This window comes from Anoplopoma fimbria, chromosome 18 (genome assembly GCF_027596085.1).
Source record: "Anoplopoma fimbria isolate UVic2021 breed Golden Eagle Sablefish chromosome 18, Afim_UVic_2022, whole genome shotgun sequence".
Taxonomy (NCBI): domain Eukaryota; kingdom Metazoa; phylum Chordata; class Actinopteri; order Perciformes; family Anoplopomatidae; genus Anoplopoma; species Anoplopoma fimbria.
In genome coordinates, this window is record NC_072466.1 from 9,375,417 (window position 1) to 9,402,776 (window position 27,360).

The window sequence follows — 27,360 nt, forward strand, 5'->3', positions numbered from 1 at the left end:
TCACACCTCTAGTTTGGAGAGCTTTCTGTTATAACTGTGTTGTCTCCAAGCCCAAGCTTAATTAACCCTGATGACATTGTTGTGACATCATCAGGGTGATGACAAAGCTCCTTCAGAGCCACAGAAGATGTTACGCTGATGTTTTAACATGCTGAGTGGTACTAAACATTATTAGTTCATAGAACTTAATGTATAGAATTGGTGTCCCTTTAAGAATGAGTATGTTGATAGTGTGAGAAAGGATGTCTGTTATCTCATCACCATCTTTTCCTATTTTTTACACCCCCAACAATGACACTGTTTCTGCTCCAGGCTGCTGCCTCCTCCTGATCTGAGACCAACTGATGAGGTCAGCTAAGCTCATCACCATGGTGACCTTCTCTGAGACGACACAGGCCTCCCCCATGGAGCTGCGTGAGCCGCCCTGCCTGTCCGCAACCCTGTCCCCTGGGCTGCGGCGGAAAAAGAAACTGTGGCAGAATGCTGTAAAACACATCATTATCCAGCAGGAGCTCAGTGCCCAGGTGATTTATTTTCCCACAGTCATCAGTAAATTTGTTGCATCCAGTTGGAACTGGAATTATCGCCGCAAGGTGTAAGCCTGGGAGAAGTTATGTGGTCGGTCCTGTGTGTGACTGTGTGAGTCAGTTCGTTGACTGCTGAATTCGCATTCTGCAAAACATTTTGGGGGCCCAGTTTTGGCTACATGTTATAAGACCTCTTGTTGTTCTAGGACCTCTTGGCTAACGCATTCTCAAAACACCTTTTACACCTCACTCACCACTTTAAACCTGTCTTTGTTCTGGACGGTGTGTTTGGCTGAGCGCTAACAGCTAATGGAACCACTAGTGCACACACTGCTGTAACTTGCCGCCACTCAGCTGCTAATAAGCAGCCAGGCAGCTTGAGTTTACCCTTGTATTTTGGACAATTGAATAAGGGTATTATATGATTACTTTAAACCCATTGGTGGATAACGCTACATCGCTGCTTGCTTTTGAGTTTGACTCAAGTCTCTTTGACGACGCACTGATTGTATTCATTCAATTACACAACACATCAGCGGCAATTGCAGACACATCTGGTGGACATCTGCATTCCAGTGCACCTTTCTAGTTTGTACAGATGTGGTGTCCTCTGAACCAGTAATGTTAAATTCAAATAATTAACCTGAACAAATACTATAAAGGGCCCGTTCACCCAAATAAAACTACTTTCTCAATTGGTTTTACAGTATTTTGTATTACAGTATTACAGGGCGGCTGTGGCGCATGAGGTAGAGCACTCGTCCCGCAACCACAAGGTTGGTGTTTTGAACCCCTCTACCTACCGGCCACATGCCGAGGTGTCCTTGAGCGAGACACCTAACCCCAAGTTGCTCTCCGGGTGCTTCATTGCAGCCCACTGCTCCTCCGGGATGGGTTAAATGCAGAGAATTGTAATTTCCCCATTGTGGGACTAATAAAGGCTTAATTATTTGTCCAGGGTTTTGAGATGTCTGCCGTCATTCTAATACAACAGAGGTAAATGGAATTATATCAGCGGGGTTTTTAGAAATTTCAAATATGAGTTTGATACAATTGAATACGAAATATATTAATGCTGTGAGAATTAAATGCATTTTCTTGAGTTGTGTTGAAATGGGGGCCGAAATTAGGCAGACAGATGAATCTGTCCCAAGATCTGAACAAATAAACATGAAACTAACTACATAGGTACCACTAAGTGATATAAGGGAGGTTCCAAAACCACATTTCAGTGATGATTATTAAGAACGGTAAACCACATAGATGAAAAGACTCCTACTTTCTAAATGGCCGTAATTAGTTTGCTTTCCACCATGAAGCCCTTTCTGGACCAACCTAAATATCACTGAAAGGAATGGTTTGATGTTTAGTAAAAAAGATTGGTAATGGTAAAAGTTTCAGATGTTAAAGCCAACACACCTGTTTTTTCTTTGTGTTGTTTGACAGGTGGGTGTGGAGCCAGCCAGTAAAATCTTTGTGACAGATACCTACATGGACGAGATCAACAGACAAATCCGCAACAAGGCTACCCGCGGGTACACAAAACGCCGCTCCTCCTCAATCAGAGTGCACCCTTCCCGTTCCCGTGGTTCCAACAGCACCCAAAACAGGGGTTCTTTCAACGAATACGCCAGCGATGCCGACTTCTTCGTGCACTGGGGCCACACTATTCGTGGCGTCTACATACCCAGCCTTAGGCACACCTTTAAGTCTTGTGAGTTGGAGAAACTCTATCAGCAACACTACTCCCACCAAAGACGCAACTCTCTAGCCATTACTAATGTGATCGATGCCTTGGCCAAGTTACACGTATTGGTCATGTACCTTGCACTGGTCCCTGAAACGGTCACGGACACTCTGCGAGGCTGCCTAACAGGGATTTTCATGGGGTTAGCTGTAGCGCTTTGCATCGTGGCGTTGACCTGCAAAGACTCCATTTCCCCACGGTGGCTTCACTACGCTGGCCTAGCTAGCTGGTTGTCGCAGACCGCGCAGGTGCTGGGAGGACTGGTGTACGGACTGGAGAAGGACCCGTCGTGGTATGTTTTGTTCACATTGTTCGCCACATACACGCTGCTGCCGTTACCTCTGCTGTGGGCCATGTGCGCCGGCTCCACCACCTCAGTACTGCACCTGCTAGTGGAGATACTGCGCTACTACAATGATGCGGTGCTTTTGAGAAAGGTGAGATAATCAACTGACTAAATAGGTTTAAAACATTATCACCCTGGAAAATATTGAAAGTGCAAAATTTTGCTTTATTAATAGCATTCTTTTATTACTAACTTTACTGTTTTGGCATAGTATACTTTAACGTCTGAGCTAAGTCATATCTAATTACTGGATATCATGCTCAGTTTTATGTTCCAGATCCTAAAAAACTAGAAGTACCTGCACAGTATAAAGCTGATGATGTAATTTCGGTCTATGCACCCAATTCTCAAACATTTCCATATTTCAAAGTGGAAAACTGTGCACCAGCATATTTTGCAGAGCAAGCCATGTGTTATCTGTGTAATGAACTTACTGAAGCCTATATTCTATTTCCATTCATGGCAACAACTTTCTTTGTTGCAATTATTCCTCCTATTAACCGCCCCAGATGTTGTCTACAAATCCAGCATACAAAAGTTCCTTCTGAAATCCCTCAAGTTAATTAAAAGAAGAAGACCCCATTTACTATTTATTATCCTCCTCTTAGCCCACGTGCATTGGGTTAAAATGAATTTCATGAATTCAAAATCTCTCTCGGATTGCAGGTGTTTGCCAAAGGCCTGCTGTACCTTGGTATGAACACAGCCGGCTTGTTCATCCACTACCTGACAGACCACGCCCAGAGACAGGTCTTCCTGGAGACGCGGCGCTGCATTGAGGGTCGCCTCAAACTCGAGCAAGAGAACCAGAGACAGGTACAGTGACTGCTACCATTGTGCTATGAGTTGGATTTCGAGGAATATGAAGACAAGGACATACCCCGTATTTAATACCATACACCGTCAAATAGAGTGTGATATTTTGTCAAACAGGAGCGTCTGGTACTGTCCATCCTGCCTCGTTTTGTTGCATTGGAGATGATCTCTGACATGAGCTCTTTCGATGATGAACTCAACCCTCAGGAGTTTCACAAGATCTACATCCACCAGTACAGAGACGTCAGGTACACATACACACTTACACATACGTTTCTTATGGATGGCACCAAACACTTCAACAGGATTCTCTGTTATCATTTAAATGTGTATGTTGTTAGTGTTCCACTTATTTCAGTTTCTCCCGTCTTTGCAGCATTCTTTTTGCAGACATCAAGGGCTTCACCTTGTTGTCCATGAACCTGTCGGCCCAGGATCTGGTCCGAACCCTCAACGAGCTCTTTGGACGCTTTGACCGACTGGCAGATGTGAGAATTCAAGATATTTTTTTGGACACAACATGTCTTTTTTATTCCGTCAATACCTCATTTTCTCTTTTCCCTGGTGTCTTGACTCATCATCATCATCATATCACAGGAGCACCACTGCCTGCGGATAAAGATACTGGGGGACTGTTACTACTGTGTGTCAGGGGTCCCTGAGCCACAGCTTGCCCATGCCCGTCATTGTGTTGAGTTGGGCCTGGACATGATCAGCACCATACGGTCAGTCTTAACTGGCTGGAATTCTTGAGGGGTTAATTCTATTTCACTACTCCACTACTCTATGTTTAAATGCAGAAAGAACAATGGCCATTGATAATAGCTCTAACGTGTCGCTTTACTCCCCACCAACACCAGGCAAGTGCGGAAGCAGCTGAAATTTGACATGGACATGAGAATTGGGATCCACTCGGGTTCTGTCCTGTGTGGGGTGCTCGGCCTGCAGAAATGGCAGTTTGACGTCTGGTCCTGGGACGTGGGTATTGCCAACATGCTGGAAGCCGGGGGCATACCAGGGTGAGTGGTCTCTGCTAATATCAGCATTCAGCAAAAGTAGCCTCTTCCTGGATTACCACATATTTTTTAAGTTACTGTGAGGAAGTGGGTATGAAAACAATTTAATATGGATGCCTCTATATTACCTACATAAGCAAACTAGACCATCAGCGAGAAGATTGTCTATTTTTGTATAGTTATTCTTAATGCTTGTCATCGATACCGACGGGTCAGATTACGCTCAAAATCAACACAAAATAAAAATCACTTAGTAGTAGCTTTAAGGCATGTAGATCCCACTGTTCGTCCATCTCAGATTGTAGTTTTTGCCCTGTCAATGCCGTTGTGTTGTGAAAAATATATATAAAATAATACATATTAAACACAGCAAAGTGTATAAACCCAAACTTGATACTTGACAAACTGCAGACTTGTCAAGTCTATGGTTTCCTCATATATGTAAAAAGCACATTTCCTCATTCTGAATGAAACTATTCAAAGTCAAATATCTTCTTGTTGTAATTATGATTGGGAAGCATTTTTTTGTACATTACCGATATTTTCTCTCATCCAGACGCATCCACATCTCAAGGGCCACTCTGGACTGTCTAGAAGGCACCTACCAGACAGAAGCCGGTCATGGCCGTGACAGGAACGAGTTTCTGCTCAAGCACAACATCGACACTTTCCTCATTTGCCCTCAGGAGGAAAAGAAAAAGGTTGATCGTGCTGAGCCACCCAAAGTCCAGAAAACTAATCGAACCTGGCACCCAGAGCTGCCCTTCCAAAGAAACGCCAACGACATGAACAGTGTAGGTGTTTGTAAAAACAGCCTTCTATCTTTGGCACTACATACCTGATTAATCTCACACCAACTTATTATTTTCCTGCAGATACTGGCCTCCTTTACGAACGGATCTCTGCCCAACATATGGCAGTCCACCTCCAAGGAGATCAACAAACGCATCAAACACGCTATTGAGGTTCAAAGCAGTGAGCGCATGCACCGGGAGCACATCACTCCTCTGACCCTGGTGTTCAAAGACACACACATCGAGGATAAGGTACAGACGCTGGTTCAGGCAGTGTTTGGTAGGAGGAAATAAATTAATGACGCAATGTAACTGATGGTTTTTGTTTTTACCAGTTCTCCCAGATGAGGGATGAAATGTTCAACTCCAACCTGGTCTGCTCCTTCATCATGCTCCTCTTTCTCATGGCTGTCCAGGCCCTCATTCCTGTGCCCAGGTAGGGAGACACCAACAATGTCCAGTCGAAGCTCACATTGTTAGCACTAGTAGGTTTTTTGGGGGGTTTTTTGATCTGAATGCCCTTTTATTAAAAGCTTATCTCAGTTAAGTGTTTGTAAAGGTAATATGGTAAATAATATTTCACATTAATAGTACTTGGTTGGTGTCATTAACATTTTACTTGAATAACAACAACAACAACATGAAATAAAAGTAGACAACGTGATACAAGATGATCAGTCATGTTTTCTGTAGTTTAATAGCCTATGTGTTATGGATGGTAGCTCTAAATTAAAGTCATAAGAAGAGCCCTAAATAATCTGTATATGTAGATAATGAGCAATATCAACTTGTAACTTCTTCTGACTGAAAATGCCAGCATTCATGAAAATGTTCAGCTCTGTTTGTCTGATTTAAATGTCTCTATGTGCAGGATTTTAAAATGTTTACTTTGGTTTTATCTAGAAATGAAATTCACACTTTCCTGGAATATAAATCACACCCTTCCTCTTGTTTTCTTAATTCTACCCTGGATTAAATGTTTCTCTACTTTACTCACTTCCTTCCTCTCTACTTCTGCAGACTGGTCCCGGCCGTCCTCCAGTTTTCCGTCTTCCTGCTCGTCTACATGCTTCTGCTGCTGTTGGCCCTGGCTGAAGAGTTCAGGAGCACTCCTTCACTACTGCAGGACTTGGGCTGCTGGATCCATGAAAACAACAGTGCCCGCAATCTCCTCACCCTTACCGCCATTGTCATCAACTTTGGCTTGGTCTCTACTGACATGGTGAGAGTCTAAACAACACAGGGCCAGACTACATTTCAGTCTCCTGCTGTCTCCTGCTGTTTGAATGATCCCCATCTTAGATGTGTTTTCATAAAGAAGAAAGGTGTGCCTCCCTGCTAACATGTGAAATGTGGCTCACATGAGAAGCAAACTTTGCTTTAAGGCACTTATTGGCATTCAACCCAAATATAACCATAAAATAAGAAAAAACGACTGAAATATTGAATATGACAGAATGATAAATATGTTTAATTTTCATAATGATACTCCTCTTTCAGTCTTTTGTTTTATGTGACTATTTTGTGCTGTGTTTTGGGTCCAGGTATGGTGCATTCTCGCAGACACAGGGGAGGCAGATGTAATGGACAGAACCAACACAGCCTCACGTCCACTCACCGTCTGCACTTACCCTGAGGTAAAGACAACAGCAGTTAAAATGTGTTCATTTAACAAATAACAACATCTTTCAACACAAACATGTAGTCTTGTATTAAATAAAACATTATTAGCATAATTTTTTCTCACCCAATGCCCATATTTTTTTACTTCAAGAAAGTGAAGTCATCCAAATACTTTCTTCTTCTGTGTCTTTAACCACTTCCTCACCTCCTCTTTCTCCGCAGGTCTACATATTGAGCGCCGTCATCGCCATGGTGACTTGTGCTGTGTTCCTGCGTCTAAACTCTCTGCTGAAGCTGGCGGTGTTGCTGTTGGCGATGGCCGTCTACTCCTACCTCATCCACCTGGCCTTCCTCACACTCACACGCCAAGATACACTGCAAAAGTCAGTGGGAAATATACACCGGCCAGCTCAGAGGCTTTTTTTCTACATTGAGTTTATAATTATTTTGCTTAGTCACAAAAAGTTTAAGATTTTATATACTCTTTTACAAAGTGGTGGAAGAAGTAATCAGATAATAAAACGACAGTCTCAAAATATTCCATTGAAGACCTGAATTAAAAATTTTACTAAAGTAGAGGGAAAAAACTTTTTATGTTATTATAGAATATTATATTAGTTTTAGTTCATTAATATGGTGCCAATTTAACATACTTTGTATACTACTGGGTAGATTCGTAGTATAGTACTCCATCATATCATAATTATAAGTGTCAAATAAATGTAGTGGAGTAACAGGCAGAATATTTCCCTCTATGGAGTAGAAGTATTAAGTAGCATATTCAAGTATGTACAGTTAGTATGGTACTTGAGTAAATTTAGTTATATTACACCATTGCTTATACATATATTTGATTCTCTGGCGATGTGCTGAATACTACTACTGTACTAATATTGTACTGAGCATATCTTTAGTCATGTTTTTTTAACACAATTTACATCTTTATATTCCACCTCTCTTCATTCATTTCTGCACAGATCTCACTATGTCAGGAGAAAAGGAATCTCCATCCTTCTCATGGCCATGTTTATTGTTGCTGTCTTCTACAATGGACGGCAGGTACTGTGAAGTCTCCCTGTGTTGAGCTTATTGCTGTTCTGTTTAGTTTGCTTGTCTTATTTTTAATTGACTTACTGATATATAAAGGAGTACGTTGCACACAGCCAGGTGACCTCTGATTGTTTAACCTATCTTTTACTTCACAGTGGGAGGCCACTGCCAGACTGGACTTCCTGTGGCGTCTACAAGCCCAACAGGAAGTGGAAGATATGAGGGAATTGCGGGAACACAACGAGTGTCTGTTACACAACATCCTGCCGCTGCATGTGGCGAGACATTTTTTGGACCGGAGCAAGAATGATGAGGTGAGGAAAACATGACCTCACTTCTGACTGTGTCAGCCTCTTCTTTCATGTGTTTTTTTCTCAGATGATTTGGCCTTTATTGCATTTATTAGAGGGGCACAAAAATATAGGGAGAATAATCCAAGTGTATTTAAAATGTATTTTTATTCAGATTGAAATGCTGATTTGACTGTTATAAATGTCTGAATATTTTTTGTTGTTGTGTGGTTTTGAAATAGTTCAAAGCAGAGCTAACATCATAATGAAGAAGATGTAGTGGAAATATTTTCGTTTTATATAAACATATTAAATGGTAGGGGAGTTGAGCTACCTTTTTTTTTTATTTACAATGTTTCAATGGACTTTTTAAGTGTTATTTTCCAAATGTTATCACGCATTTGTACAGTTCATTATAATTCATTGAAATGACCAACTTTGAAAGCTGAAGTCTTCCATTTATAACTGAATGTCATACTGAATAAATCAATCTCTACATACAGGTCAAACAAATAGGTTTTTTGGAGGAAAGTGCCTGACACCATTTTGTTTTCAGGAGCTTTACTCCCAGTCCTACAATGAAGTTGGTGTCATGTTTGCCTCCATCGCCGGATTCAACGAGTACTTTGAACAGAAAGAGATCAAACATGAAGGAGTGGACTGCCTCCGACTTCTGAATGAGATCATTGCTGGCTTTGATGAGGTGAGAATGGGACTTCAAATGAAAGTAGAGTGGATTCAGATTCGTTTTTGACTCAATACATTATTTAAGAACTTCAAAAGCATAATATTGCTTTTGAAGGGTAAAAGGTAATTTTTTGCATAAACAGTTTATATCTAGGCACTGAGAATAAGAGCAATAAAAACATCCATAATTATTAATCTTTCAAATAAACATTTGTATATATTTTTATGGTATTCACATTAGAAGTATTATGTCTTCACCTGCCTCGTTAGGTGATAAGGATACAATATGCAGCATTGAATATCTCTAATGTATATATGAGATTGATGTGTGATTTGATCTCTTTATCTCCTCATATTCCTCAAGTTGTTGGAGGAGTCGTACTTCCAATATGTGGAGAAGATCAAGACCATTGGGAGCTGCTACATGGCCGCCTCTGGTTTAGCTCCAGACAGACAGGTGGGACATCTCCTTGTACAAATTCTGCTATTTTCTTCCATCATCTCCACCTGTCTCTCTCTCTCTCTCTCTCTCTCTCACTCAAATCTAACTATCCATCTGTCTGTCCCTCAGGCGTCTATGGATGAATGGAATCACCTGAGTGAGCTTGTTTTGTTTGCATTGGCAATGCAAGAGACCTTGAAAGAGATTAACAGGTTTTCTGCCCAAAACTTTCAGCTGCGTGTCGGTAAGTGGTTTACCTCCTACAGACATAAATACCGGATGGTTGATTTAAACAGCTCCCTGCGAGGGTTTCTGATGTCATAGGTTTTAATATTTATTCATTATTTGTCTGTGTTGCACTGAAAAACAGGCATTGCCCACGGGCCGGTGGTCGCAGGGGTGATCGGTGCCACCAAGCCGCAGTATGACATCTGGGGGTCAACGGTGAACCTGGCCAGCCGCATGGAGAGCACAGGTGTGAGCGGACGCATCCAGGTAGCTGAGCCCACGCGCAGGATCCTGGCAGATTGGGGATTTATCTTGGAGCTACGCGGAGAGATCTTTGTCAAGGGGGTGAGTGTAAAATACAGTGGAACTGATTTTACTGGAGAGCCAAAAAGTTTAGTTCAGGCTTGTATGTTCAGTGAAGTTTGTGCTGTATATGAAGATAACGCATGCGCAGAGATGACATTATTATGCGGCCCCGTCTCCTAAAACTGCATTCCCGTACAACAGAACTGCATTGTGAGTTATGTTTTTGAGGGAAATGTATTGTGTTCTTGATTAGCTTTTGACGTATCACAAATACATTTCATTTATGTCTGCGGAAGTCTAGGTGAAGAGGAAGTAAAAAGAAACATAGGACTTTCACCCAGGAGACTGCTGTTTGTGTCCAATGTGAACCAAGTGCTTTTATTGCGTTTTTTTTTTGTTTTTTTGTTAATTGGTGATCATTTAAAGCCAAACCAGAATACTTCTTACTAAAACTAACCAAGTAGTTTGATTTGCTTCAATTTGCAACGTTGATCACATGTTTTAACTGTTTTAAACTGCGAACGTAATCCAGAAGGAAATGCATTTCCCTTGGAAGTTAATTGAAAGTGCAGTTTAGTTGTATGGGAATGCCATTTTGTAGTAGACAGGGTTGCATTGAGGCAAAGCTTTAGTGAAACAGTTAATAGTGCAGCCAGTGGTCAGACTCTCAGGCTCTCTCAGACAAAGGGGGACATCTACTGGTGAAAAAAAACAACAGAGAGATGTAAATGAGTTGCATCACTGATCAGGAAGGGGACTGAAATGTGTTGATGTTAATGCATCTTAACCGTATATGTGAACAAGTATTGATTATAAAAATCCTTGAGGCTCACTGAGAAAAGATTAGCACACTTAGTGACCGCTGCTGTCGTTGTAGGTGAGCGAGTGTCAGGGGAAAGTCCGCACCTATTTCATCAGCAACATGCGCAGCAAGAGGGCCACCGTCGGACCAGAAGGAGGCCTGGGGTTGCGGACAGGAGGACGCATGTCGCTTGCAGAGGTGGTGTTTGGTCTCGTCCACGCCCAAAACAAGGAAAAGATGAGAGATACCAGCGGGGCGTTCGGTCGGACTCCCTGCAACCTTCAATGCTGAGGGAGACTTTTAGGGTCAGATGACTGCAGGTGGAGGAGGACACAGCGCAGCCATATTGTTTCTACTGGTTTACAGTTTTTTGTTGTGTGTGTGTGTGTGTGTGTGTGTGTGTGTGTGTGTGTGTGTGTGTGTGTGTGTGTTTCTTACTTTGCCTTGCCATAAATATATTAGCCGCACAAACTGGAGAACAGGGTGTATCTGCTAGGATCCAGATCCTACCAGAGCCTTTGTTCCTGTTTCCTCGATGACTGTGACCTCCTCCGCTTTCCTGTCATCTAAAAAATACATATTTTGGGATGTATTTGGGAACACTACCTACATTTAGAATTACAATATGTTATTTCCATGGCCTAAGAAAGTTCAATCAGTATTTGTGAACATGAGCTACTATTATAGCCAGAAATCAGAGAAGTAAGTCTCAAACTTACAGCTCCATACTTTGTACTTAAAGACATCAAACATTTGAGTTTTAGCATCTGATTTGGGTGAGAGTTGTTCATATTTACTTATATTTTATAGTCTTAGAACGAAGGAATAACATGTAAGATTTTTTTTTTAATGGCTGTAGTTCCCCTTTAATGGACAAATACGGGAACTCATAAAATGGGAAGATTTCTCTTGCTTAGAAGGGACCTAACTGTCCCACTGGCTTCGGATAAGCATCTGGAGGGCACTGCTCTTTATTTTTGTATTGCCATATCTTCACAGTGTAAAGCATTTTAGGTTAATTTTGTACTAAACTAATAAGTGTCTATATATTTTTTGCTGGAATAACACTCCAGCAAGTCTTCAGACCTCAAAGCCAAAATACCTCAAAACAACCAGCTCAACCTCTCATAGACTTTCTAATGGCCTGTACAGTGCCGACTAGTGTTTCTTTTTTCTTTTCTTATTTTTTACTCTATCATCAAGCATCATTCTCACAATTTTCACTATGTTTTGTACTGTGAGTTTACACATTACTTCAACTGAGCTAATGTTATCGAAGATTTTCAAAGATTTTGATGTTTCAATGGGACTTTGGATGACTTTGTCATTATTTATGAATCAGCTGCTGCTTGCTTTCATATTGTGCTGTAAATAAGTTGCATTAGTGTACACCTCACCACTGTAGAGGTATCTCTTGTCAGCTTGCATGTCAACGTCAGTGTCGCTCTGTATTTCTGAGATTTTTGTTAAAGACATAACTCTCACTTCGGTTACTTGACTACAGATTTGTTTCTCAACAAATAGGTGAGTGTTCATCTGTTGAACCAACTTTTATGCCAAAAACCACCTCCCATGTCACTCCTCCTCTTGCATACTCAACCAAGAAGGTTCTTTTCCGTGTAATTATACGTTAAACAATGCATTTAGCATGTTGTCACATTCACATGAGAAACATATTGTCACTGCAAATTAATATGTGTATTTAATGTTGTACGACAAGCTCATCTATGGGACTTCCTGAGGAATTTATCAAGTAAATTGGTATATAAAACAGCTTTTGAAAAACAGAGAAATTGTTTTATCCATTTGTGCAAAATGTTTATGACTTAAACAGACTTGGCTGGGAATGTAAATAAAGCTGTGTTTTTCTACAAGTTTGGCAATCTGGTTGTTTTTGGTGACAATTTGAGATACATTTGTACAAGGTGTGTTTGATATTTGTCATGAGGCCTACACGCAGTAACTGTAGCCCTGACCTCTTTAAAATCTTGCTTCTCCGCACAACTTCTGTCACTGACGGGTACAAAAGTTGAAATAACAGTTTTGGGAGAGTCAGGGGAAAATAGGAGTTAAACACCAACAACGACAGCCAAGGAAAATATCACAGAATTGATACAAAGTATTTTAATTTAAAGAAGCAAATGTAACAAATGTGGCTCGTCGAGGCTTCCTGGTCATGCTGTGCCTTAAAAGCCAATGGGAATCCAAAACGGAAGAAACACAGTAAAACTGGTTTATTTTTTGTTAATGTTGAAATATAAAAGACTGATCATGACAGGGTTCTCTGCGGATGATTATATGTGTTGTTTATGACACAGTGTCTTTGTTTTAAAAAACAAATGAAGCTCCCACAGTATATAGTGGACATAAAACCTAACAGCAATTAGCACGAATTTAAATAAAAAAAACACAAGTAATGCATATTTCAGTTGCAAAGATTAAAATATATTTGCTTATATTAAAGTATATGTAATGCTAATGAAGAGGGAATAAACCCTGTGTCGAATTTCCATGTACGTTTATTTCCATTTTATGATGCTTTGTAGTACTACTTCATTACATTTATCTGACATCTCAATAAGTTAGTAACCTTGCAGGTTAAGATTACATATTTGACGGATTTATAAAATATGATCTACATTAAACTACTAGTCTATGTATCGGTCAAAGTGCTCAACAGTATACAGGAGTTTATACTAGCTCCACTTAAGTTTGACCAGCTGCAATATAAAAATGTTTAAGTAATAATAGCAACTCGATACTACAATATTAAATGATAAAACAACGACAGGGGCCATTCTGCATACAATGGATATGCCTACTTTTACTTCTTCCACTACTTGAGATTAAGATTAAAAAAGCCTTTGGTTTGGTTAATAGCAGCGAGTCAGCAAGTAAATATGTAAACATAAATCTGATTAAGTAATGATACTAAGTGTTCTTTATCAATATGGAAACGTAATGTAATACAATGGTATAGTTGTATATGTAGAATAGATGTTGTAAGACAGTATAAAATATTACCATAACTTAGTCTGGTGCAGTATAGTATGGGATAAATAAGATATAGCATAAGGCTGGATATGATGATGGTAATAATAATAATAATACCAACATACAGTATATTATTATTATTATTATTATTATTATTATTATTATAATCATCACTCATATTATGATTATTATAACAATTATCATTTTTATTAAATTGTAAAACATAATATTATGCATGTTATACTATAGTCATTATAACATTGCACGTTATACTAACACAAAACAGTCCCTCTAAATTCTAAGTCTGGATTCATTTTAATTTAAGTGTCAGGGTATATAAATATATTATAATGTGAATTTATTTTGCACACATCGACTCCTCCCGTCAGGCCCATGTGGACTGACCGGAGCTCTTCAGCAGAGCTTCCTCTGTTCCTTCTGAATTATTTCACATGTTTTGAAGGATGAGCACGATCGCATCCCCATTCTCTGGACTCCATTACTTCTGTCTGCAACTCGCGCGCGTATTTTGCGGCCGACTCCCTTAATCGTATATTGTGAAAGATGGATCACTCGGTAGTTGGAAAATTAACCTTTATGTTCTTGCACTAGATTTTTTTTTTCAGAGTCATATACAGAAGAATAAACCCACAACTCATATGGCGTCTGATGGACCTAACACAAGAAGCCACCTTTAAGATAAGTTTGACTTGTGATTTTTTTAAGTTTTCATTTCTGTAAATGTTCTCTCTTTTAATGCCGTTCAGTGTTTCACTACCGACATGTACGGGAATGAATATGAAATCAATTTACTATATTCTGTGTTATATTTAGTTTCTGAAAACCATTAAATTAAAAGATCTTTAGTCTAGAAAGTATCAGAGTTTGCCTTCATAAACCACCATGGTTACACAACAACATTACTATTTTAATGCAGATCAGTAGTTTTTACTGTAGCTCAAGTCTTTTATGGAAAAGTCAAAGTCTCATACTAGTTATGACGAGAACAAGTAAAGTCTCAAGTCTTTGAGGTCCATTCAAGTTTAAGTCACAAATGTTAAGCAGAATGCAATCAGCAAAAGTCTTTAAGGTCTCTGACTGAATGACCATAAAATAAATTCAGGGTTTAGTTACTGTTATTGCGTGTTACATAACAAAGACATTTCAATGCATTAAATGAGCTATTCTTGTGTCTGCCTGTTTCTGTCTAATTTAGGTGTTCTTTATTGTTGTTAGATCCAAATTCAAGAGTTCATTTTCAGGTCCCATGTCATCAAGAAGTGGGAATCTCAAGTCTTAAATTTAGCAAGTCCACATGTTTGTGACTCAAGTCCAAGTCTGCTGCAGCTTTATGTGCAGGGTACCAACCCACATCTGGCTGGGACCCTGAAGCACTACTGCCCAGATGTAGGCCTACAACTTAACATGGTTGATCTGTGGATATGCTGCCTCCATGGATTAGTTTAGTTTAGTTTAGTTTATTTGCACAATTGAAAAATATATTAAAAAAAACACAACATTGATAAATGATATTACAGTGCAGGAAGAGGCAGAAAGCCCACTGGGCTTATTTGAAGCCTCCACCTATATAATATTTTAAAAAATCACAATACTATAACGAATACAAAAAGAAAATAGATATGGTATGAAATATTGTTGAAAAAGCATTTTTACAAAATATGATTTATAATAATCATAATAATACATTATAAACAACAAGAAAACAAAGGGGAAAAAATGCAATCATTGATTGATTTACAATAGAGCTTGAAACCTGATACACAAAACTCCTCAAAGCCTTGATTAACTGTAAATGTTTAGTGGTTATTTCATCTATAGCTAGAGAGCTTCTGATGCTTTTCCGTGGACGTTTTGGTTTCAGCAAACAGAGACAGAGTGAGAGCTCCTCGCTCGGGTCTCATCTCTTCGCTGCTTCCTTTCTCTTTGCATTGACTGTGCGAGAAAAGTTTAGTTAGCCTCGCAGTCTGTGCATTTATATTTCAGCAGTAATATCAGAGCAGCATGGCGGACTCTCAGGAGGACAAGCTGTACAAAGCGGAGTATGCAAAGAGCGGCCGCGCATCGTGCAAGAAATGCAAAGAGAACATCGCTAAAGACTCTCTGAGGATGGCCATCATGGTGCAGGTAACGAGGCGACGTCTGCAGACAGCCCATCCGGGGAAACATGCTCGGTAGCCGGCCTGCTGCCAGAGCGCCAGCGTCTGCAACCTCAGCTGGTTTATTCTGCGAAGATGAGGCTATATTTATGATTTGACGAGAGAGTGAAATTGTGTATTTTTATAGCGTGGTTTCAGTTTTGTTAGGCGAGGCCTTCTTCAGCATTGTCTGGTGAATGTCGCTCACAAAGAGCCGCTGAGCATGTCTTAATGTCGGACTCTTTTTCGTGCAGTCACGCACCCTGCCTCATCCGTGATTCATTTTGTATGTTTTCATATATTTCACGACAGCTGCACAATGGCCTGTGTGACCATCTACCACAAATCACAGCAGCAGTATTATAAATACACTGCAAAGTCTGCCTGCTGCGACACAGATAATTAATTAATTAACTTAAGAGGCTAACATTTTTTTATTCATGGCCTGTGGAGCAGCTCCAGATCCTCAATCACTTTACTTTTAAAGGCCAGCCAAGTCTGCAGGGGCACATGCTCATCACTTTTTATGCCTATTACATTTAAAGTCATTTAAATAAGCCATTTCATTTGAAACAATAATAATAATAATAATAATCAAAACTTGGCCACACATGTACTATCTGTTGCAGTATTTCCATTCTCCCTGGTTGTAGTAGTTGTTTATTGTGTCCTGGAACTACAAGATGCAACAAAAAAAAATAGCATCACTTTATGGTGAAATATTTGTCCTTATCCTCCCAACAAACAAGATCATCACTGGTTGACTTTGAACGTATTGTGTTTGTTTTGTCCTGCAGTCCCCCATGTTTGATGGGAAAGTCCCCCACTGGCATCACTTCTCCTGCTTCTGGCTGCGAGCAGCGGCTCAGTCGACTGCTGACATTTCTGGGTATTCTGACCTCCGCTGGGACGACCAGGAGAAGGTCAAGAAGGCCATTGAGAGTGGCGGAGCGGCTGGAGGTCAGTACTCGACTTTATGCATTTAACGTATATTTTAATGGATTGTTTAAATATTACATTTCCACACACAAGATGTACGGACTGTTTGTCCCAGTTTGGCTTCATCGAGATGATTTAATGTCATCTCAAGCCTCTGGCTCCTTAGTGGAGCAGCTTACTTCATCTTTTCTATTAAGGTTGATTGACAAACAAAGCTTATTACATTTATACATAGAAGGGCTTTTATTCAGTGGCTTAGTAAACATTGTTCTGTCAAATAAGTTTGCGTACATCTTTTCAGTGATAAAAGTAGTGCAATCAGTTATCAGCAGTTATAGAAAACACAGGCTTCTAGAAAATACATGAAGCATCTCTGTAGATTAGTTTTGACATATATTATACAATATCTGTACAATTACTGCCTGTGATGTGTTAAAACGAATATTCTGTTAATGTATTTGTCCTGGTAAATATATTTTTTCTTCGAAATCTTGCATAAAATAAGCTAAACTTTATTATATTCATCATAAAAATACAGGTAAATACAAGAAATTTGACCTCTGCATTTAACCCAGGCTAAGCATTTTAGGAGCATGTTTAGGAGGCTTCTTTGGGTTCAGTGTCTTGCTCAAGGACACTTAGTCACACAGACAGAAGGAGCGGGGGTTTGACCGCCATCCTTGTTTAAAGCACAACCCGCTCTAAGCCATCCGAGACACAGCCACCCCTAGATAAACAATAACAAATATTTAAATAATGATAAAGTCATATATTTTACTCGATTACTCTTGTTTCACTCGGAAATACAAATTGGATAACTTCCTTCTTGCAGGAAAAGGGGACCAGAAGGGTGGAGCTAAAGGACTGAAGACACTGAATGACTTTGCGGTTGAATATGCAAAGTCCAACCGCAGCACATGCAAAGGTTGTGATCAGAAAATAGAAAAGGTGAGCAGCTACTTGTATTTGCACAAAGGGAAAACTGTTACGAATGCTTTAATTTTATTCAATATGACATATGTATGAGATATCATGTACGTTTGTTTAAGTGGGATTGTTCCCTTGGGGTTCAGAGTCTATGATTCTCTCCTTTCAGGATCAGATCCGTGTATCCAAGAAATCTGTGGACCCGGAGAAGCCCCAACTGGGTCTGATCGACCGCTGGTACCACACGGCGTGTTTTGTGAGCCGCAGGGAGGAACTGGTCTTCAAGCCTGAGTACAACGCCGCCCAGCTGAAGGGTTTCAACTCACTGCGGGAAGAAGACAAGGGGGAACTGAAGAAGAGGCTCCCTGTTGTCAAAACTGAAGGGTGAGTCAAAGAAGAAGGGTTAATGTTATTTGGTGCAGGTTTGGATACTTAAAATGTGACATACAGTGTTCAGTGTTTCAGCGCCGGCGTGCGTATCGTGGTGCCGCCGCCGCCTCTCAATCATCACCGCTGAGTTCATTGAAAGCCTCTCTCACTCTCAACGTCCTGCAGCACATGAAAATGGCCTTGAAGGTGTCTCTGAAAGGCGTCATCGTGTACGCATACAGGAAAGGGTTGACAGCAGAGTTGGCATGTGACAGGATGATGGCGGCGAGAAGCAGCTCCAGCGGCACGGGGCAGTTTGGGCAGAGAAGCAGGAAGCAGTTGATTATGTGGAGGGGCATCCAGCAGCTGGTGAAGAGGAAGAGAACCAGGAAGAGCGAGGTGGCCGTCTTCATCTCTCTGCGCATGCTGGCCGCAGCCTTCATCTGCCCCTCCCCTCTGCCGCTTTGCTCCGAGGCGATGCGCTTCACCTGCCGGTGGACTGCGATAAAGATTTTGGCGTAGATGAGAAACATGATCACCAACGGGGCCAGAACACATGCGAAGAAGTTGAAATAGACCATGTAGGTCATGTCCACCACCAAGACGAAGAAACAGTAGCCTGAATCAGGTGGGGTCTTGTGCCAGCCCATCAGAGGCACGAGCCCGATGAGAAAGGCCAGCAGCCACGTGGTCAGGATCACCAACAAGGCGTTACGAGGCGTCATCAAGACCTGGTAGCGGAAGGGCATGAATATAGCCACGTAGCGCTCCACGGCCACCGCCAGCAGGCTGAAGATGGAGCTCTGGGTGAGCATTATCAGAACGCTCAGCATGAGCAGACACAGGTAGAGATTGTGACGCGGTAAACCGACGTCAGTCAGGATGGCGCAGGGGATGGCGACCGCGCCCACACAGACGTCAGCGACCGCAAGCGACACCAGGAAGTAGTTGGTGACGGTGCGTAGCTTGCGGTTGAGGCCCACGGCGGCACAGACCAGGAGATTGCCGATTGCCGAGAGCAAGGCGATGATGAGCTCCGCCGCCATGTAGGCCACATTTGGGGAAATCACCAGGTCAGCGGGCGGAGGGGAAGGAAGGGGGAGGAGGAGGAGGAGGTGTTCGAGGTGTTCGAGGAGGATGGAGTTGAGGACGTCTGGAAAGGAGAAGACGGACGGGATGAGTTTATAGTTTGGTGGAGAGTGTAGAGGTTCAACAGTGCAGTGCTGTTCTCCATGGTTGACCCTAAAAAAAAAAAAAAATTAGATTCAAGTTAGAAGTCAAGTTTAACTGCTCAGTCGGGCGATGAAATACAAGAAAGCAAACTAAAGTTACTCACCAATCAGCAGGATAGCTCTTCTTAAAATGTCATCGTTGTTTGGACTTCAGCCATCCTGATGACACACACACACACACACACACACACACACACACACACACACACACACACACACACACACACACACACACACACACACACACACACACACACACACACTTATCCTCACATTAAACATCCCATGCACACTTCTGTTTGAACAAATCTGAAGATGCTCCTTTTTTATAGAAGTCCCTTCTTCCCTCTTGGCATCAGTAGTTGTCTGATAAGGGATGGTTGTCTTGTTTTTTTTTTTGCGCAATGAAGGATCAGATGGAGACCAGCTGCTACTGGATGGTCATTAACTGGTGCCTGTGTGCTGGTGTGTGTGTGTCTGGTCTCATGGGGAGGCTAATGAATATTTCTTGTCAGGGCAAGGTGGATGATATCAGCATTGACACCTGGGAATGTGGAGACATGTACCTGCTTGTGTGTGGGTGTCTATTAACTGATGGGGCCCTAATGAATTTCTCCTAATGAATAGAGGTGTCACAATCAGGCTTGTTTGTTCCAGTATCCCTTTTGGCCTCATTTAGGAAGTTCATTTGGATGTTTTTTTAATCCTCTTTTTTTTTCTTTTTTTTTTCTTTTTCTTTTTTTGTCCATGCTGAATAATTAAAAAAACAAAACAACAAAAGTTTTGAGGAAAAACTTTTTGGAACTTCTGTTTGCTCTTCCAGGAAGCGTAAAGCTGATGAGGTGGATGGAGCATCAAAGAAACAAAAGAAAGAGGAAGAGGATGAGAAGAAGAAGCTGGACGAGCAGTTGAAGGTAGCTTGTTCTCCATTTTATATCGTATTTTGCAGAAAAGATCACATTCTGTTTGGTGACCATGTTTTTAATATGCTGCTTTTTTTTTTTTGTGCATCTGCAGAACCAAAGCACGCTAGTTTGGGGAATCAAGGACAAGCTGAAGAAGTTTTGTTCAACCAATGATATGAAAGAGCTGCTGATTGCAAATGGCCAAGAGGTTCCCTCTGGAGAATCAAATGTAGGAGAGCCTCTGAAATGAAATTACATTTTTTAAGGAATCCAGACAGTTGTGTTGGGGTAGAAAGTGTTTTTTGTATTTTTTTCTGTGTATATAATATATAAACGACTAACCTAAGCCCCTGTTATACCCGATGCAGCTCACGTTATTGTTCCATGATGAGCACGTTTTTGTTGTTTAACCCACAGGTGGTGGACTGCCTGGCTGATGGCATGGCTTTTGGTGCTCTCGAGGCCTGTAAGGAGTGCAAGGGCCAGGTGGTGTTCAAGGGCGACGCTTATTACTGCACAGGGGACATCTCCGCCTGGACAAAGTGCGTGTTCAAAACCACAACACCCACACGCAGAGACTGGGTCATCCCCAAGGTAGGTTACCTCATCTCAGGGCTCCTGTTGGTTCTTTATAGGGGAGATATTTCAATGTAGCCTTAAGCTGCTTAGTTATGGTTGGAAATATAGGTATGAATTAGTCCTGGTAATTGAGCTACATTTCTACCATTTACCTACATTTACTATTTGGAATATTCTGGCTCAATCCTTTTAGGAATTCCACGAAGTTCCCTTCTTGAAAAAATTCAAGTGCAAGCGACAGGACAGAGTTTACCCGAAGGAGGCCCCCACCCAGACTCTCACCAAAGTCAAAGCAGAACCCTTGGCGAGTGCGTCCAGTGCCCCGACCGAGCGACTGCCAGAGGGAGCCCCCGCAGGTTAGTGAACACACCTGAAGGGGTGCGTCAATATCCTGCAGATATTAAAATATTTTGTTGTGTAATATTTATTTGGAATTTTGTATCCTCCCTGTCTGTGATTTGATTCAATCGATGCATTTAAAGTGCACTTAAATCTTATTTAAATAAACCGAAAACAAAGTAAGACGGCCATGGCCAGTGCAATTTGAACATCACATATTTAAAACCAAACCATTAGTTTAAATACTTCCATACAATGGTATTGTTTTAATGTTTGATTTCATTGTGTAATATCTGTGTTTCTATCCCATAGACAAACCTCTCACTGGTATGAGGCTGATAACTGTGGGCAAGCTGTCCAAGAACAAGGATGATCTAAAGGCTGCTGTGGAGGAGATGGGCGGGAAGATTACCAGCACGGCCAATAAGGCCTCTCTCTGCCTCAGCACCAAAAGTGAGTCACCAGTCAAAAAATTGCAGAATTACCAACATGTGGGCCAGTGAGCACCATCGATGTAATATTTCTAACTTGCTGTCTGTATCTCATCTGCTTCCTTCTGAATATTTCACAGAGGAGGTGGAGAAGATGAGTAAGAAAATGGAGGAAGCCAGAGACAATGGCGTGCGTGTGGTCTCCGAGGATTTCCTCACAGACGTCAAGTCGTCGGGTAAAGCCCTCCAGGAACTGGTCTCCCTGCACGCCATTTCACCCTGGGGTGCAGAGGTCAAAGTCGAGGCACCAGCTTCGTCTGTAGCCTCTAAGTCCGGACCGTTGGCTACCAAGAGCACAGGCAGGGTGAAGGAGGAGGAAGGTAAAGGATATTTATTTAGCTGTTGTTAATATTTGCTGCTGTTGTTTATGTGCTTATAGATGTTTATCTAAATGTCATGGTGTTTTTTTTAGAGGGGTGGTTCATCTAGACTTGTGTTATAGTCTTTGGTGTATATTTATGAATAATTGCGTCTACATTATTACAGCTGGTAGCAAATCCAAGAAGATGAAACTCACAGTCAAAGGAGGAGCTGCTGTGGATCCAGATTCAGGTAGTCATGAGCACCCTGCATTGAAAACATAAACTTTTCTCTCCCTTTTTTTTGTTTTTGGTCTTCTGACTTTGACTGATGATTTGTATTTCCTAGGTTTGGAGAACAGCGCTCATGTCCTGGAGCAGAGCGGGAAGATGTACAGTGCTACGCTGGGCCTTGTGGACATCGTCAGAGGAACCAACTCCTACTATAAACTGCAGCTGCTGGAGGACGATGTACAGAAACGGTCAGTGAGACTGAAGGAAATCATTTCACTTTTCTTTTTTTGCTGTGCAGAGGTTATTAAACGTTTCATATTGCGCTAGCCATGCCATACATTTCACTTTATGGGTTGTCTTGGCTTCCTTGCTGCAGTGCAGTGAAATAATAATAAATAATTGTATCAGAATAATCATTCTACCTAGATTCTATCTCTTACATTGCCAATCATTCCTGTATCTCCAGATACTGGGTGTTCAGGTCATGGGGCAGAGTGGGCACCACCATTGGAGGCAACAAGCTCGACAAGTTTCACGACAAAAACTCTGCACTGGACAACTTCCTGGTTGTCTACAAAGAGAAGACGGGCAACGAATGGAGCTCCTCCAACTTCACCAAATATCCCAATAAGTTCTACCCCCTGGAGATCGACTACGGACAGGTACATACCATCAACACACTCACAACCAGAAAGGACCTAACTGACTGTTTGTTTCTGTCTGTGTCTGACTGGGCTCTGCGGTGTGTTCATGTTTCTTGACAGGATGAAGAAGCAGTGAAGAGGCTGACGGCCACCGCCGGCACCAAATCCAAGCTGGCCAAGCCGGTCCAGGAGCTGATCAAGATGATCTTTGATGTAGAGAGCATGAAGAAGGCCATGGTGGAGTTTGAGGTAAGACTCTTTATTCTGTTTGTGGCCATGTACATGTGAAATAAGAACTATTTTCCCTTTTATTAATTTATGTATAACAGTGTAAAGGAAAAGTCTACATGTCCATCTCAATAGAGCCTTGTTTAAACTTGATTTTATTTTTTTGGTCAAGTAAATACATTTTTCTGAATACAACACCACTGTGTCCTATAATCTTTCGTGTCCCCCATACGTATATCTTATCTCTCCTGTCCTGTCTTCAGATTGACCTCCAGAAGATGCCCCTTGGAAAGCTGAGTAAGAGGCAGATCCAGAGTGCCTATTCTCTCCTCACTGAAGTCCAGCAGGTCAGAACCCAACAAGCCCTCCAGGAGGGTTGTCTCACTGTTTGCCTTTCTATTGTGATTCTTCTTCCTAGCACTGTGTGGTGCATTGCAATCCACTTAAAAATATTCTAGGGTTTTTTTTCCTTGTCCTGCTTTCCTTTTATTCAGTTAGACACTGGTTGGACCAGACATCTGAAGCGCACATTCTCCCCTGACAATGCAATCTTTTTTAATAGTAATTGGGTCGCTTTGTTTTATCACAGGCTGTATCAGATAGTCAGTCTGAGGCCCAGGTCCTGGATCTCTCCAATCGCTTCTACACCCTGATACCTCACGACTTCGGCATGAAGAAACCTCCGCTGCTCAACAGCCTGGACTACATCCAAGTAAGGACACAAATACGTTATCCTACTGTACAATTATCTCTTGCTTTATAAACGCGTGGAGTATAAATGCATCTAACAACATCCAACATACATCACTGTTCAGGCTAAAGTTCAGATGTTGGACAACCTGTTGGACATTGAGGTGGCATACAGCCTGCTGAGAGGAGGGGCCCAGGACAATGAGAGTGATCCCATTGACATCAACTATGAGAAACTCAAAACCAAGATTGAGGTGAGGAGTGTAACTCTACCTTTTACTCTTTCATACTTATGGACGGTTTTATTTCCCCCCATTTTTCTCTTAGAACAATGTTCAGCATGGTCATTGTATGAAGACATTTTTGTATGGAAAGATTACAGTCTATTTTGTCGTTTCACAGGTTGTTGACAAGAATACAGAAGAGGCTGAGATCATTACGCAATATGTTAAGAACACCCACGCTGCTACACACAACACGTACACACTTGAAGTTCAAGAGGTGAGTCAACTGTTTAATTGCTGATTCAATCACAAACTTAATGTAAATTCTTCTATAGTATGTGTATTACTGTTTATATCTACTGTATGTACTTTTGTTGTCCAGCATAAATTACCATCTCGCTGTGTTTCCTGATTTTTCGCGTCTTCTAGATCTTCAAAATTGTTCGAGAGGGAGAGCGCCAGCGGTTCCGTCCCTTCGAGGAGCTTCACAATCGCCAGCTACTGTGGCACGGTTCTCGCACCACCAACTACGCTGGTATCATGTCTCAGGGTCTTCGCATTGCCCCTCCAGAGGCCCCAGTGGTGAGTTTTTGTCTGTGGTTGGGCCGAGTTAAAGTTTGAGGGGAACCAAAAACTGTTCTTCCATTTCTGCTTAAGCTACAATAATAAATTGACATTCATGAATACCTTTTAAAATATTCCGTCATGTTTTAAGTATATTTTTCTCCTTTTCAGTCAGTTCTGTTTTGCTTCATTTTCTCTAGACTGGTTACATGTTCGGTAAAGGTGTGTACTTTGCCGACATGGTGTCCAAGAGTGCGAACTACTGTCACACGTCCCAGTCGGACCCTACAGGCCTCCTACTGCTGGCTGAGGTTGCTCTCGGCAACATGTAAGTGACAGTTTGAGTTCTTTAAAAAAGAGAGCCTGAATATCAACCTTTTCATGTGCTTTAAAAATGTGTGATGATAATATATATACATGTCTTTTTTTTTTTATGCAGGCATGAATTGAAGAAGGCGTCCCACATTACAAAAGTACCTAAGGGCAAGCACAGTGTTAAAGGTCAGTAAACTTCAGCCACTGCAAACTTTATTTTGATTGTCGATGTGCTGTCTGAGGAACGGTTTGGGATCGACATATATTCTTAAAGGCACAGTGTGTAGAATTTGGTGGCATCTTGCAGTGAGATGGCAGATTGCAACCAACTGAGTACCCCTCCGCTCAATCCTCCATTTTCAAGACTGCGTGAACGTAATCCAGAGTGGGGAAAAAACAAAACGTGGTAATGCAGTTAATTTCACTCAGAGGCCATCCTTTACCATAATAACACTAATTTAGGAGCAACAGAAGACAGAGAGCAGCTGACGGTACCACTGTTTTGCACTCTGCAGCTTATATTACCGTAGATTCAAAAGCGTGTTAGAGAACTACAGTGGCCTTCAGGTAAAGTTAAAATGTTTTTGGCCCTCTCTAGAGCCAGTTCTTGGTTTATCTGCTCCGTGGACTCTGTGAAGCGGATCTGCTCCTCTAGATATGAGGAAATATTCAGGGATTATTCTAAGATAACGGAAACACAATAATTCTAAATTTCAGTTGATTATCCACTTAGGGTAACATAGTTATGAATATTATATTTCATTTCTGCTCATATATTTTCCTAAATCCTACACACTGTGCCTGATTTGCATAACTTTTTTTGTTGAACACTGTCATTATCATGGTAGGACATTTGGCTACTCAAGTGCCTTTTGTTAATTATAAAAGTTGAAAAGACTTTCATTCATTAAACTTTTTGTTCTTGCAGGTTTGGGCAGAACTGCTCCTGATCCAGGTGCATCTGTCACTTTGGACGGGGTGCAAGTGCCTCTGGGAAAAGGAGCCAACACCAACATTGATGACACAAGTCTCCTGTACAACGAGTATCCTTTAACACTGACCACCTGGGTTATGACTTTTATAATAATTTTTCAAAACTACCCCTTATTTTTCCCGCTTTGCCATATAAGTATTTATTTATTTAGTAGTTTGTTGTGTGTGCAGAGTCAAAGACTTGGGCATTACATATTGTTTGTTGACATTAGATAAACTGACTAAAGTTAAATTTATTATCACTATATGTAATTAAGCTGTCACTGCTGTGCTCTTGCTTTTACTCTATTGCCAAGTTCTCATAACTGAATTGAGACCAATATTGCAAAGTCATTTCAAAATTAGATTGATCTTGGATGGCTGTTTTTAAAAGTGGTAGCACGCATATCTTATCTTTACTGTGAGAAGGGTTGTTTTCTAACCTCCTGATCCTGATGTAGATCACTCTTAGGCACCAACAGGGTTTTATACCAGGATGAAATTAGGTAATCTGGTATAAACTGACACATGAATCCCTGATTTAAACTGACTGACAGGATAAAAATAAAAACAGAGGTTTAAACCTTTCTAACCAAATTCCCTCCCTAGATGTGAGATTTACTTCACAGGCCTGTTAATTCATTATCACTTCCCTTTAATCATCTATTTCTGTTCACCTCATGTCTGTAATTTGTGTGAAATTTCCTCTTATTTCACTGAGTCATATTATCTGTATAGTGTTTGTTTTCCTAAACTGCCGCTCCTCCAGGTACATTGTGTATGATGTGTCCCAGGTAAACATGAAGTATCTCCTGAAGATCAAGTTTAACTACCAGACGTCCCTGTGGTGAGAAGGGCCTTGTCCGGACCCTCTTCAGTGAAAACTAATACCACTGTTGCCTCCAAACGCCTGGGCTTCATTCTCTGCAACAGAAAATGTTTGGTAAAGGAGTCGTACTCTACCATGCTTTTCAATGGTCAACAGAAGTCTAAAGACACTTTATGGCTTTTTCGTCAGGTTTACTAGCTGGCAGTCTTCCTTAGTAGCACATTAGGTACTTAAATACCTACTTCAGTTGCTCAGAAAAGAGACACAGAAATCACAGTTAAATATTGTGATTGAAACAAGTGGTGCGTACTATATAGAAAGGTTTTGGTTTAGAAATGAACATCAGAAAATGTCTGTAGTTTTCTGTCTCACTTGGTTATCTTGATTTTGAAAAGGATCTTCTTCATTTTACCTTTTAGTTAGGTAAGGTTTAGTCCTGCAAAGTTAGAAGGGATTTTCTGCGGATGTACACAAACCAGTAGCTGCTGAGATGAACATTTTGTAGACTGTTTGGTTCAAAGATACTGTACAAGGTTTGACATGTATATATTTGTTTTGTTGCTTGTCTCTGAAACTGTCTTCCTTGCTGAAAAAATACAATAAAAATGTTTTCAAAATGTCATTCCTGCCTGTGTGTATCATTATTTCCTTCCACTGCATGTTGGATACAATTTCAATTGTTGGATTTCATTACAGTGTGGAAATGAATGTAAATTTGCATGTCAAGTGATGAGATGATGGATTTATTTCCTTTTA

At 41.1% G+C, this 27,360-nt stretch overlaps 3 protein-coding genes across 3 annotated transcripts; 2 read left to right on the top strand and 1 right to left on the bottom strand.

Annotated features, from left to right (window-relative positions):
- Positions 1-368: 368 nt before the first annotated feature.
- On the top strand, positions 369-10,965 carry si:dkey-206f10.1 (adenylate cyclase type 8). Its single transcript, XM_054619078.1, has 20 exons — positions 369-524; positions 1,974-2,711; positions 3,287-3,436; positions 3,554-3,684; positions 3,813-3,924; positions 4,034-4,161; positions 4,297-4,455; positions 5,009-5,246; positions 5,328-5,498; positions 5,582-5,682; positions 6,267-6,468; positions 6,791-6,883; positions 7,092-7,252; positions 7,847-7,928; positions 8,075-8,233; positions 8,766-8,912; positions 9,261-9,353; positions 9,468-9,582; positions 9,709-9,911; positions 10,750-10,965. The coding sequence occupies exons 1-20, from the start codon at positions 369-371 to the stop codon at positions 10,963-10,965; spliced, it is 3,555 nt and encodes a 1,184-aa protein (XP_054475053.1).
- A 4,647-nt stretch (positions 10,966-15,612) lies between these two features.
- parp1 (poly (ADP-ribose) polymerase 1) lies at positions 15,613-27,220 on the top strand. Its single transcript, XM_054618257.1, has 23 exons — positions 15,613-15,813; positions 16,622-16,784; positions 17,596-17,711; positions 17,860-18,074; positions 20,115-20,205; positions 20,309-20,425; positions 20,614-20,790; positions 20,969-21,131; positions 21,427-21,567; positions 21,686-21,925; positions 22,092-22,157; positions 22,254-22,386; positions 22,605-22,800; positions 22,903-23,031; positions 23,274-23,357; positions 23,600-23,722; positions 23,826-23,954; positions 24,103-24,201; positions 24,354-24,506; positions 24,689-24,816; positions 24,928-24,989; positions 25,732-25,846; positions 26,545-27,220. The coding sequence occupies exons 1-23, from the start codon at positions 15,691-15,693 to the stop codon at positions 26,624-26,626; spliced, it is 3,045 nt and encodes a 1,014-aa protein (XP_054474232.1). The 5' UTR covers positions 15,613-15,690; the 3' UTR covers positions 26,627-27,220.
- On the bottom strand, positions 18,191-19,578 carry LOC129107029 (adenosine receptor A1-like). Its single transcript, XM_054618366.1, has 2 exons — positions 19,565-19,578; positions 18,191-19,301 (listed from the first exon to the last, which is right to left on the bottom strand). Exons 1-2 carry the CDS (start codon positions 19,576-19,578, stop codon positions 18,191-18,193), a joined length of 1,125 nt encoding a protein of 374 aa, XP_054474341.1.
- Positions 27,221-27,360: the final 140 nt, after the last annotated feature.

Coding starts and splice junctions, on each gene's coding strand:
- si:dkey-206f10.1 (XM_054619078.1), top strand. CDS start 369: ATGGTGACCTTCTCTGAGACGACACAGGCCTCCCCCATGGAGCTGCGT. Junction 5,499..5,581: donor ACACACACATCGAGGATAAG/GTACAGACGCTG, acceptor TGTTTTTACCAG/TTCTCCCAGATGAGGGATGA. Junction 8,913..9,260: donor TCATTGCTGGCTTTGATGAG/GTGAGAATGGGA, acceptor ATATTCCTCAAG/TTGTTGGAGGAGTCGTACTT.
- parp1 (XM_054618257.1), top strand. CDS start 15,691: ATGGCGGACTCTCAGGAGGACAAGCTGTACAAAGCGGAGTATGCAAAG. Junction 24,817..24,927: donor GAGGTTGCTCTCGGCAACAT/GTAAGTGACAGT, acceptor TTTTTTATGCAG/GCATGAATTGAAGAAGGCGT. Junction 24,990..25,731: donor GGGCAAGCACAGTGTTAAAG/GTCAGTAAACTT, acceptor TTGTTCTTGCAG/GTTTGGGCAGAACTGCTCCT.